Consider the following 12,926-nt stretch of genomic DNA (forward strand, 5'->3'; position numbering starts at 1 on the left):
CTCCCGCTAGCAACAGGATCCAGGCAGTGTCAATATATTGCCACTTACTCCTTGAGTCTAAAACATTCCCAAAAGCAGCTCTCTCTCACTACCCACACCACTAAAACTCTTGTCCAGGCCCTTATTTCCCATTTAATTAATACAACCTTCTTCTACTGACAGTGACACCCACCTCAGGTCCATCAAAAGGCTGCTGATAAGGTCATCTTCCTAGGCAGTCATTCTGATCATGTCACTCCCTTCCTCTTCTTTAGCTCCCTCAAGCGGCTCCCTTTCACCACCACATCAGATATACCTTCTTGTCCACACTTTAAGATCCCTCATGATCCTTTCTATCTTATCAAAGTGTGCTCTGCCTTCTCCACTTGGCCAACCTTTATCACCCAACAGTCTGCTTCTTCTATAAGCACCCTCACACATTCTTCTATGCTGATTGTTATGCATGAAACTCCCTCTCAATTTATTTATAAAGCCACTACCCTGTCTTCTTTGAAATCTCTTCTCAAGACCCATTTCTGCAGAGGTGCCAACAATTAACTACAAGCTAAAAATGGTCATACAGGTGGCAACAGGGAATACAGGGATGTTTTAAAAAATGATTGTGCTTCATTCTTTATCTCTTCTTTTACTTCATTTCCCCCCTTTATGTCTAATGTCTGGATATAGTTTATCTATGTCAGAAGGCCCACCTATGAATCTTCTGCCTCAGTGAAATGCTGGGGCCTAATTTTTTAATTATCTATCCATCCATCCATCCAGGTATTTTTAGGCTCTTGCACAGTAGGATCTGAGTGACTCACAATTGTTAACACATTTTTATTAGAACTCAGTGGAGGTGGCAATTTCATTTCACAAAGGTTTACAAAATTTCAATATTTGGCTTCATTTCACATAGAAAGAAAATTCTGAAACAAATTATTTCAGACCAAAACTTTATTTTATAAATAATATCATATAAAATTAAAAATTAAAAAAAAAAAAAAAAAAAGCCATTTCAAAATGAAAAATCAAAACATTTCATTCCAAAAATGTCAAAATGGAATTTCAACATTGTTGGAACTTTTGCCCCCCAATTTTTCTCCTAAACAAATTTTTTTTGCAAATTTGACACAACGTCACAGAGCATTTTATTTCAATGGAACTGTATTTTTCCAGTGGATTCAGACTGCACAAAAGATAACAGGGGCAGACAGGCAAGTGTGTTTGTCCCCTCTCTATTCAAAAGCCCAGTGCACTTACCTGGGATGTGGGAGAGCCAGGTCTGAATCTCAGCTTTGCCTAAATTGGAGAAGAGAACTGAAACCAGGTCTCTTACATCCCAGGTGAGTGCCCTAATCACCAGAACATAGGGTTTCTCTCTCTCTCTCTGATCCAATGAATATTTAATTATTTATATACAGTGGAACAGTTCTGACAGAAGAGATTGTGAGAGACCCACTCCATTACAGCCAAAAGTCTGGTGGTCAGGCACTCACTCAGGATATGGGAAACCTGGGTCCACATCCCTGTTCCAAATCAGGTAGAGCAGGGATTTGAATGTGGGTCTCCTACATCCCAAGTGAGTATCCTGACCACTTGGGCTATTGGCTGTGGGAAGGGAGGGGCTCTCTCTCATTTTTTGTGAAGAAGAGACTGATGTGGCTTAAGCATCTAACTCCAGGAAAGGGTTCATGGCTGAAAATCACATGTAGTGCCCTCCAGCCTTTCAGTCAGGCATCTAAGCATCTTTGAGGATCTGAACCCTAAGACTTGCCCCTTTCCTCTGCATTTCACTTGTAGCTACCACAGACAGCTGCCCATTCAGTTTGCTGGCTTCAGAGAATCCCTTTCTTAAGCACCTAACTCTCCCATGCATTGTATGGGAAGGCTCAGTGCCTAACTGTGGGCTGTGAATTCCAGTGGGCAGGAGGGGCACTTAAGAGTTAGTTTAAATCCCATTAGTCAATCTAGCCTTCTGTCCCTACCCTGTAATTACCTATGGCTCAGAGATATATTCAAACCTTTTTAATACTCCTGGATTAGAGCTAATCTGATCTGCCATCAGAGTGAACCATCAAAAATAACTCTGAATCTTTATGCAGGGTTCTAGCATCTGTCATCACCTGGATGCAAAACAGCCTGTAATCTTAGAGGTGTATTGCTAAAATAAGTTGCTGTTTACATTACATATTTGACAACTTAATTATCCTAAATGTTACCATAAGTAACATCTCTCATGAAAATTCGAGAAATAAAGGAGAAGTCTCATCTCATTTAAAATTTCCATTTCCTTCTTGCACCCCAAACATAATTGACTGATATCTCTACTCAAAGACTCAACATTCAGAAATGTCAGTCTTAAGAAACCTCGTTTTTTCAAAAGTTCTGCAGCTGACAACAGAAACTGTTTTGTGAGCTCTGCCTGCTAGAACTAAAAAAAAAATAATTAAAAAAAAAACAGATACTAATGATTATAGCAAGAATTTTGTTATTTTAAATATTAGTTCCCCACTATTTTAATTAGGCTCAGTAAATATCACTAACTTTAAAAATATTCTGAATACTAATTGTAAGGGGGCATTATATGGGCACACAAATCTTGACTTACATCCTGATATTTGTTAGGTACTGTACACGCACATATGTGTGCACACAAAATTTTGAAGAGTGGATTTTGAGTGATTTGCGGGTTTACAATGTTATTTACAGAGCACTTTAAAAGTGATTTATGTTATAGTAGTGTAAACATTAAAAACAAATATGAGCTAAAAAACTAACTAAAATAAAGTTTTATGTTTTCTCTTGGATGAATTTAGATCAACAGCAAAATGGAGATTTATCTAAAATGGGGCTTCATGTAGGGATGTTCAATATTGCAGTTGGTACAGATTTATTTATACCACAACATTCAAGTCAGAAACTGAATGTAACTAACAAGCAGACCAGAACACATATCATGTTCCAGAGATGAATAAGAGTTGAGCTGTCTCGCATAAGAATAGCAAGATTTTGTATATAATCTGCAGCTTCCAAGGTAGTCAATGTAATGGCCTGAATTAAGTAGTAATTGGAGGCTAACAACAACAAAATTCAACAAATCACAAAAACCAAAACAGAGAAGGCAGGGATCCCTCCCAAAAAGACATTACAACCGTTCAATATAGAGAAAACTTGAACATGGATCAGAGTTTTGGCAGAATTAAAAAAAAATACAAATAGTAAAAGATAAAACAAGTGAGACCTATATTGTTTGTAAGAGGAAGGTAACTGTGAGATACACAAATTAACTCAGGATCACACATATACCTGGAAAAATACAGGATCCAAATGCAACCTCTTAAAAAGCAAGAATATATGATAGAACAATAGCAGTAAGGGCCAAGAAACATTACTTCAGCTTTGTCCAGAGTCATGTAAGCTACAAATTCAAAATACTGCTCATCACATCTAGAAATGCTTTTGTAGGTAGACATCAAATAATGTCAAGGTCAAGCTGCTCTCCTCTCCTTCCAAGCTTCACCCTACTCTACATCTCCTCCTTCATCTCTTAAGTGCTCAATCTGCTTCTCTCATTGCCCTGTTTCTCTCCTTTACCTTGACTGGAATAATCTCCCTACTAATATATACCACGCTCCTTCCTTCTCCTTCCACAAACTTCTAAAATCCACTTGTTCTGTGAAGTTTTTAAGAGAGACTGGGCTGTGATCATGATGTTCTGTTCTGTTTGTTCTGTTGGTTTTCACTTATACATTTAGATTATAACTCTTCTTTTGTGTTTGGTACTGACCTACACAGCACTTACAACACAATGTTCATTTATCATTCATGGAATTTTTTTTGTCAGTTTGTGTGTGAATGTTGAAATCAATTTACCAAAGCTTACCAATAAAAAAAATCTAATCCTTCCAAAAATTTTTAACAACAATGAAATTCAGGGACAGCACTAATAGATATAAAGAAAATAATACAGGGTCCAATGCCTAATCCTCTGGGAAACCTAAACTGACATAAGAGTGAAATGACATGGTCCCACACAGAACCCAAGCAATCTGAGAAATATAAATTAAGTCAATATAGCACTGACTCATGGAAGTCAAAAGTCAACAGCCCCAGAATGTAACCTTGTCTAATACAGGAATGCTAACAAAAGTAAGGCAAATAACCAACTATTTGTTTTATCCAATAAAACATCATTTGTACAATTTAAGGGAAACAATCAATTTAAATATGGTCCACAATTTAAACATGGGGGGGGGGGAGGAGATTTTATAAAATGTAATACCAAAATAAATGTTTTCATAATATTTTTAAAATATTCCAGTGAAGACAGCTTAAAAAAAATTAACGTTACCATGCTATGTTTGAAGAACTAAGAACCTGAAAATAAAACTGATAAACTAGGCAAAAGCTAAATTGACTTAATTGATTTTATTATCACCAAGACAAAAGAAAGGCATAAAGAAAAAAGACAATAACAAAATCTGGATTTTTAAATTCTTTCAGTAGTAATAATTTAAGGGGTTGTTAGAAACAAAGAAGTTATTTGTTTAAAATATCTTGAAGATGACAAGATTCATTTAAATAGCCAGTTCTGTTAAATAACCATCTCTAAAATAAATCCAGACTAATGTAGGTATTGCAAATTATTAACCTGAAGGAATGACTAAATACTGTCCTTCAAAACGTTAAGCATGTGCATAAGTGTTTGCAGGATCAAAGCCATGACTCAGAACAATGCACTGCAGAAACAAAGAGGTGTAAGATAGGCTACTATAAAGAATCCAGAAATTTAGCTTGCTTATTTTAAATAAGATTCAAAATAAGAGCCTATTTTAAAAAAATCAAATAGAAAGATCCCAGAAAACAATCAAGACATCAACAGCAATGAAAGGTAAATAAAAGTTATCAAAAGAAACTACAGAGAATAAGATCATGCAAACGGATATTGCCATGAGCAATAAGACCAGATGTCATCCATAGAAAAAGGGGTGCGGCGATACATGGAAACAGACTTTCAGGCTACAAATTCATTTCAGGCCATAATAATGTTTGTGGCAGTTCCACATGAAACAATCCAGAGGACAGGATGTCCACTAAGGAGCTGCATATTAAAATAACATCTTTTTGCCTTTAAAAGCATTAAAGAACTAAAAATTGATGTAAAGCTCAGTGAGAACACTGGATAGAAACAAAGGATCTTTTTTCCCCCCACAGACACAATTATTACAGCATCACTTTCTGTTGCTTATTTCATTTGTTTCCTTCCTTTTCAGTAAATCCTCATGTTCTGAGCAGGGCATCCTGGAGGAGGAGTTTGTAAAAAAAAGTATCTCAAATGAAGGATTAAAAAACGACCCAATTCATCTGGTGGAGCAATTTGAATGGGTGAGATTTTAACCAGGTGATTAATACACAGCAAAATCCTTCCTCCCCAAAGGGACAGACTATAAACTCCGCCCTTACAGTTAAGCAGCGAGTATCCTTACCCTGCAGAAAGGTTTAGGGCAGGTCTGACTCCCTCTCATCTGGACAGGGACAGGGTTTCCACGCTCCTTCCCACCCCGGACCCCTGCATCCGCCCAGCAGTGTTGTGTCGGGGCGAATGACGGGCCCGGGCGTGGTGCGTCCGGCCAAGGGGGGAAGGGACCGGGAGAACAAGGCGCAGGGGTGATGAGGGGCGGGATGGAGAGAGGGGGAGGGAGAAAGGCCGAGGGGGGAAGGGAAGCAGAAAGGGAGAAAGATGCAATAGGGGGTGAGGCGGGCAGCCGGGGGCCTGGCTCACCCGGGCCTGCCGCTCCAGCTGGGAGTGGAGGCTGGAGCCCTTCAGCCGCTGCACGATCTGAGCGATGGTCAAGGAGAGCCCCGTGTCCTGGTCCAGCATCATCCCAGCGAACAGCGGGGCCCCTGCCCAGCCGCAGCACTCCTCGCCTCCCAGCGCCGGCGTGCGTCGTAGCCGGACCGATTTCTGGGGGACACCTTCTCTTCCTCCTCCTGCCCCGCTCCAGCTACATCAGTGACGTCGTTACCAGGCAACTAAAAGAGCAGAGGGGCGCGCTGCTGCAGATTCCGGCTGGACACTGGCTCGCCCACAGCAGAGTTCCGCCTTCCGGCCCTTCCCCCGCCTGTTTCTGCTATCACCCCACTCTGGTGCAGGGCATAATAGACACAGGGAAGGTGACCTAAATCATGTCGATTCCGAAGGCAAAACTACTGTTTGCTGCAAAAGGCCATTTGTCCAAACCTAGGCCCTGAGTCAAGAAGGTACTTAAACACATGCTTAACTTGAAAGCCCTGAACCCTTGCATTTAGTAGGACTACTCATGAATAAAATTAGGCATGATTTTAAGAACTCCAATGAATTAGGGCACTAACAAACATTTGAGTGCAAGCACAGCTTTCTGCACCAAATAAAAACAAACTATATTGAAAACAAGTGTATCATGATTAACTTTAAAAAATCACAGCACAGCAATTTCTTTGAAATGTATTAAATTGTTTGGTCTTTCAGTAATTAAAGGGGCCTGGTTATCATGCAAACAAAAAACAGGTTGGCGATTCACCTTTGAAAGATGACATTTTTAGTGCTATAATAGCAGAGAACTTGGAAAATAATGAAGGAGCATAAAAATGCAAATTACTGCCACTAATTGGTTGTGTCTTCTTATGCCTTCTGAATTATTAAATTAAGATAGAGTAATTCTGCTTTATTTAAATATATAATAAAGATCTGCCTTGTAGAGCAAGATTTATAATATGCTACTATTTGTTCCTTAATTTGATGGTGAACTGTTCTTGTTTTTTTGCATTTGCAAAATAGTTGAAATGTTCTAAAAATATATACAATATATGGAACTCTGATCATGCAAAATGACATCATTACATTTCTTATTTCTAGTCCGGATTAAAAAGAAATGATGCCATTATTACAATAATGCTAATTACATCTTGTGCTATTGGTGTTAACATTTAATCTGAATGCATTAAGAGTCTAATCCTGTAGCCTTTTATGTATGTGACTATTTTACTCAACTATTCTGTTGACTTCGCTGGGGTTATACACATACATAAGTGGTTGCATGATTGGGGCTGAGGAGGACAAAATTAAATAAATGGCAAGGGATTCACAAATTAGACTCAGTTTCAATTATTTTTTTCTTTTAATTTCAACAGAATTTCACAATAAGATCCCTAATAGCAATTCTGTAATTGTGATTGACATCACACCCAAAATCTTAATATGAGGTACTAATAACTTACTAAAAATATGGCTTTTGGTCTGAAATTTCTCATGCTTAGTTTCAGCTTTATTATTTTTTTTTTTTTTTTTTTAAGTTTGAACAGAATAGATTTTCCACTATTTTTGCGTTTTGTGATTGTGAAAAAAGTTTTGTTATTGATTACATGCTACTAATATTGCAACAACAGTGTGTGATCCTTTATGAAACAAATCAGGATGAAATCCCTTTCCTGAGGAGGTCACAAGATGTTTGTGTGGACGTTGACCTTAGTGGACCTACTTATGTGAGAAAAAGTATGCACTTGTCTAAGTGTTTGCAGAGGTTGTGTTATGGCAACAATCAGAATTGGCAAAAGAAGTGACAGCTGGCACAGGAGGTACGTGGAACAAAGGTGAAAAATAAGTTCATGTGATAGCTTGTTTTAATTTTTCTAGACATTTTCTACTCAGAATACTCAGGAATCTAGAATTGATTTACATGATTTTATCACTAGTATCTGAGAACCTCACAATCATTACAATATTTTATATTCACAATAACACTATGAGGTAGAGTGGTATTATCTCCATTTTACCAATGGGAAATTAAGGTCCAGGGTAGGTTAAGTGATTTGCCCAAGGTCACACAGAAAGTCAGGGATTGAGCTGTAAACTGAACCAATGTCTCCTGAGTCCTAAATCCACTGGATTACCCTCCAGCATCCAAGCAATCTTGTCTGCAGCATGGATTTTCATTGGTTTCTCATGATATTTTCTAAATTTAAACAAACTGGATTTTTTTAAAGCATTAGCAATTCCAGCTGTCAGAGTCAAAGGGTAAGATCAGAAAGGACCATCAACACATCCAGTCTGACCTGAACATCATAAACCACCACCACCACTCAAACTACACACTAAACCCAACAATTGGAATTAGACAGGAAATACTACAGCCTACAGGAGATGAAATTATTGTCTGCCACAGGCAGAAAATAAGAGGGACCAAGGTGCACCAATGCCCAAGGCCTCTGCAATGTCAGGGAAAAGATTAAGTAAAATATTCCCAGATAATCCTGGCAAGCACCCTAAGCCCCACACTGCAAAGGAAGACAAAAATCACCTAGTGTTACTGCCAATTTGATGTGGGGGAAAACTCCTTCCAGTCCCACAAATGGCAATCAGTTAGACCCTGATTCATCCATTGATAACTACTCTTACAGCATGGTCTTTCAAACAGAAGTGTACCCACCTTATAGTAATTTCATCTAGACCACATTTCCTTGATTTGTTTATGAAAATGTCATGTGGGACTATGTCAAAGCCTTACGAAAATCAAGATACATCCCATCTACTGCCTCTTCCCATCCACTAGGCCAATAACCCTATCAAAGAAAGAAATTAGACTGGTTTGGCAGGATTTGTTCTTGACAAATCCATGCTGGCTAGTCTTTACAACACTATTATTTGCCAGGTGCTTACAAATTGATTGTGTAATAATTTGTTCCAGTATCCTTCCACTTATCGAAGTTAGGCTGACTGGTCTATAATTTCCTGGGTCCTCTTTGTTTTCATTTTTTAAAAGATAGGTAATACACCTGCCCTTCTGCAGTCCTCTGGGATTTCACCCATCCTCCAGGAGTTCTTGAAGATAATTGCTAATGGTTCTGAGATTTCTTTAGCTATTTCCCTAAGTACCCTAGGATGAATTTCATCAGGCTCTGCCCACTTGAAATCACTTAATTTATCTAAATATTCTTTAACCTGTTCTTTCCCTATTTTGGCTTGCATTGCCTGTACTTTGCACAGGGAGAATGCAGCCTAGCTAGTATAATCTATTTGCACAGCGATTTAGTGACAGAAGCCCCAATCCTGCAAACACTCATGCACATACTTAACTTTATGCTCATAAATGGTCTCATTGACTTCAATGGAATTTTTCATGTGCATAAAATTAAGCAAGTGTGTGCCTGTTTGCAGGATGGAGCCACACGTTGCAGTAATTTAACATACCACTCCAACCTGGTTTAGAAATCCCATTGTGAAGAAGGTTCCTGAAACAGATGGAAGGGAGTTTCTTGTGGTACAGTTCCTGCAGAAGATCCACTACTTTGATGGTGAAATCCTCTATGAGGGGGATAAAATCCCATTCTTCTCCTTGCCCAATGCTGTGAAAAGTTCATATGGAAACACCTCTTTGCAGATTATTCCTGCATCAGGGAGAATGGATCCCTTACTTGGGAAGCAATCTCATCTTGTGTGGAGCCAGTATTTCATCCACAGCCACTGAGCAGGACACACACTCCCAGCCTCACCTGTTGCCTAGATTAAGAGACTCCTCCAGCACTGACTGACCCTGCAGCATTCATTAGTGTCACCATCACTCTGCCCCACGTACGGCACCTCACCATGACAGGGCGCTTTCCACCCCACCAGACCACCCTGCGGCATGGCTCTGCACTGGCCTGCTGCCTCACGCACTGTTCCTATGTGTCATATTATACTTTCCTGGGGCTGCCACCTGAGATCCTATGGCGTCTCTATACTACCCAATGGCAAAGCCATGCCATGTCATCCCAAGGCATTGCAATGCCATCTTGGGCTGGGACCTCACCATACTTAAAACATTGGGGTGGTTGGAATTGAGAGACCTAGGCCCTATTCTTAGCCCTTAGCCTGACTTCTTCTGGGTCTTTGGCCAAGACATTTAGGCCTGGCACAAAGTTAAAAATGTGATTGACCTAGCTATGGCACTCAGGGCTGTGAAAAATTTTATGCTAAGTGCCAGGGCTAGGAAGAATTATTCCATCAACATAGCTATAGCCGATTGCCAGAAAACCACCACCATTAATATAGGATGCATCTATGTTACAGTGACATAGCTGCAGCTTCGGTGGTCGCTTACATATTCCTGGAATATTGGACATTCCAGTACTTCCAGAAATAGTGTGGTGCCACCCCCACTGTGTCCATGACCTCAGACACTCGGTTAGGGTTACCATATTTCAAGTTCCCAAATAGAGGACACTGCCAGGGGCAGTTGGAGTGGGAGAAGGGATACAGTTTCTATGACAATATCATGCCATGCCACCCTTACTTCTGCACTGCTGCTGGCAGCACTACTGCCTTCAAAGCTGGGTGGCTGGTCAGCAGCCGCCGCTTTCCAACCACCCAGCTCTGAAAGCAATGCCACCGCCAGCAGCAGCGCAGAAGTAAGGATGGCAAACCAATAAACATGCACACTGCTATTAGGCATGCTGGTAATTGCAGTTCTACCAGAATCGATGTTGGACAAATGAGGAGCAAGGAAAAATCACAGACATTTGTTCATATTTCACAAATCTGCCCAGCTGGAGATCAGAGGACCAAAACAGAAGTCATGTCTTAGAAAACCCGGACATATGGTAACCCTACACTCAGTATGTCTGCAATCATGCCATACTGGGGACGCCATGTTTAAGAGTGCACCACTTCACCCCTCCTCCTGCACCCTTACATAACCTTGCACACAAGGTCACACCAGTGGAGAGGGGAGCAGAACCCTCTTCAAAAGGGCTTCCCCCATCCAATACTGGACATAACCACATCTGGTTTTGTCCGAGTACCAATGGGGGGCACAAACCATAAAAAAAAAAAGACTGTCTGGTTTAATACCAGATGAATGACCTGCCAAGCTGTAGCTGTGGCACTGTAGTGCTTGTTAAAAAAAAATTTAAAAAAAGTCTTGTAAAAAAAGATAGGTAATACACCTGCCCTTCTGCAGTCCTCTGGGGTCTGTAATAAAAAGTCTGTAAAAAGACAGCAATAAGCACTACCCAGAATCTTTAACAAACAGTTTAAATGGTATAGTTATCCTATTTTCCTCTGAGCCCTCATCTTAGGTACAAGTTTTTTTCATTACTTTGTCACAGACTCTCTCTCTTTTTTGGAATTAGATTATGTCCCCATTGTTGCAAAGTGGGAGCAATCTCACCACTGCTACCAAATGCTGTTTTCAAGTGAGATAATCTGATAACAGATTATAAAGTGATCAAAGGGAACAATGGGCCAACCAGGCTGAACCCTCTCTAACTGACTTAACGAATAAAATGTTTCTCAAGCAAAGTGACACTTATTTGGCACTGCAGACATTTGTTACTGGTGTGTACACCTTGTCTGTCCATTAAAAATGGATGAGAATATCTTTAGAAGATAGAGGCAAAGGTAACATATGAAGTGTTAAGATGTGCAGCTGGGGGGGGGGGGGAGGGAATGGGAAATACTGTTAGAAAGAAGATTTCCTGTAGAAAAGAGCTGTTTGATTCAATGAGGTGCTGCCTGAGCACTTACCACTCCCACAGAGCTTAATGGGAGTGGAGAATACTCAACCTCTCATCAGAGGTTTTCAATTTTTAGTACACGATAGTAAAACTATTCCTAGCATAATTTCATTTATGGCCCAATCTTGCAAGTATATCATTGTCATTATTTTCTCCAATAGGACTACTTGTGTGAGTAAGGATTGATGAGGCCCACACTGTTTGGGTGTAGCTGCAACATATCAGATCTAACAAAAGCTATAACATAGAAAAAAGAGGAAATTTCTGTCAATGATTCACCTTCATCAACTCTAAGAAATATTAAAATCACTGCAAAGAAACATGGCACCATATCTTGACAAGTTTTAATATTTTATTTTAAACAACCAATTCCTGTTGTGTAATGAGATTTTTTTCCCAATACCATAGATGAAATCTGCAAAATGTAGGAAAGATTGTGTAATATATTTTGAATTATCAAGTTCGAAAAGCTCTCTTATTGCAGACTATTCTTCATGAAAAGTAATATATTTATCTAATAAATGGCTGAATGTGAAAGCAAGATTTCACACGAATTACTTCAAGGTGTAACACTCTAGTTTACAGAATTTGATATTGCTTCAGTTTTTGATTTTAGATATTATTTGTCTTCACAGATCTTGGCTTTACATAAAATGGAAGCCTCCTGTTGACAATAACTTATTTTTCTATAGAAAAGAGGTGGTTTGGGAAATAATGTCAACTACTTTTTCAAAATCATTTTAAATAGCATGTGACAACTTTGAGTCACCAAACTTGTAAAAGAGGTAATATGCACAGAGGCCCTGATTCTCTAGTCATGTTAGTTTTATAAACATATTGAACTAACATCAATATTGTATTCTCTGTTTAAGATGGGGGTGGGGGGAGAGTTTCTTTTATAGAATATTTAATGAAAATTTAAAATAATCTGGTATATCTTTGTTTAGTGCCTGGAATACATACATTCTATTTAAGCAGTATCAGTGTGAGCTTCAGCTACCATAGTCCTTTTGCAGGGCTCTGTACTCATTTATCAAATACAATTCTCATTGACTTCAGTTCAATCATTGACTTTAACAGGAATCTGACAGAGTTAGGACTGCAGGATGTGTCACATTAGTTCCAGAATTGCTGTCATTCCTATAACAGGGCTTTGGTTATAGATAATGGTTAAAGAGGACCAGTCTTCTTCCTGCATGAAAGTTTATTTCATTATTTTATGAAAAATTGACAGGCATTCTGTCTTATATATGACAGGTGCAGCTAAATTATCTATCAAAAGTTTACCAGGCATTTCCACTGAAAAATATGTTTATTAAAATCTTGTCAAAGAAAGATTAAACATTAAAGAATGATCCACGGGGAGCTACAGACTCTCTTAGGGATTCAGGGTCCTTTGCTGATGATAATGAGCT

At 39.2% G+C, this 12,926-nt stretch overlaps 1 protein-coding gene across 3 annotated transcripts in view; it reads right to left on the reverse strand.

Moving 5' to 3' along the window:
- Positions 1-6,111, reverse strand: part of TBC1D19 (TBC1 domain family member 19) — a 92,996-nt gene extending 86,885 nt beyond the window's left edge. For 2 of the 3 annotated variants that reach the window (XM_067562551.1, XM_067562549.1), the window contains exon 1: positions 5,762-6,109. In XM_067562551.1, the coding sequence (XP_067418652.1) occupies positions 5,762-5,863 (102 nt within the window). In that variant the 5' untranslated portion in view covers positions 5,864-6,109. Of the gene's footprint in view, positions 1-5,761 lie in introns of all 3 variants that reach the window. The other variant, XM_067562550.1, reaches the window with a different exon arrangement.
- Positions 6,112-12,926: the final 6,815 nt, after the last annotated feature.

Source organism: Emydura macquarii, unplaced genomic scaffold, assembly GCF_026122565.2.
Source record: "Emydura macquarii macquarii isolate MOO-44397 ecotype Brisbane River unplaced genomic scaffold, CSIRO-AGI_Emac_v2 contig_2448, whole genome shotgun sequence".
In the NCBI taxonomy this organism is placed as follows: Eukaryota; Metazoa; Chordata; order Testudines; family Chelidae; genus Emydura; species Emydura macquarii.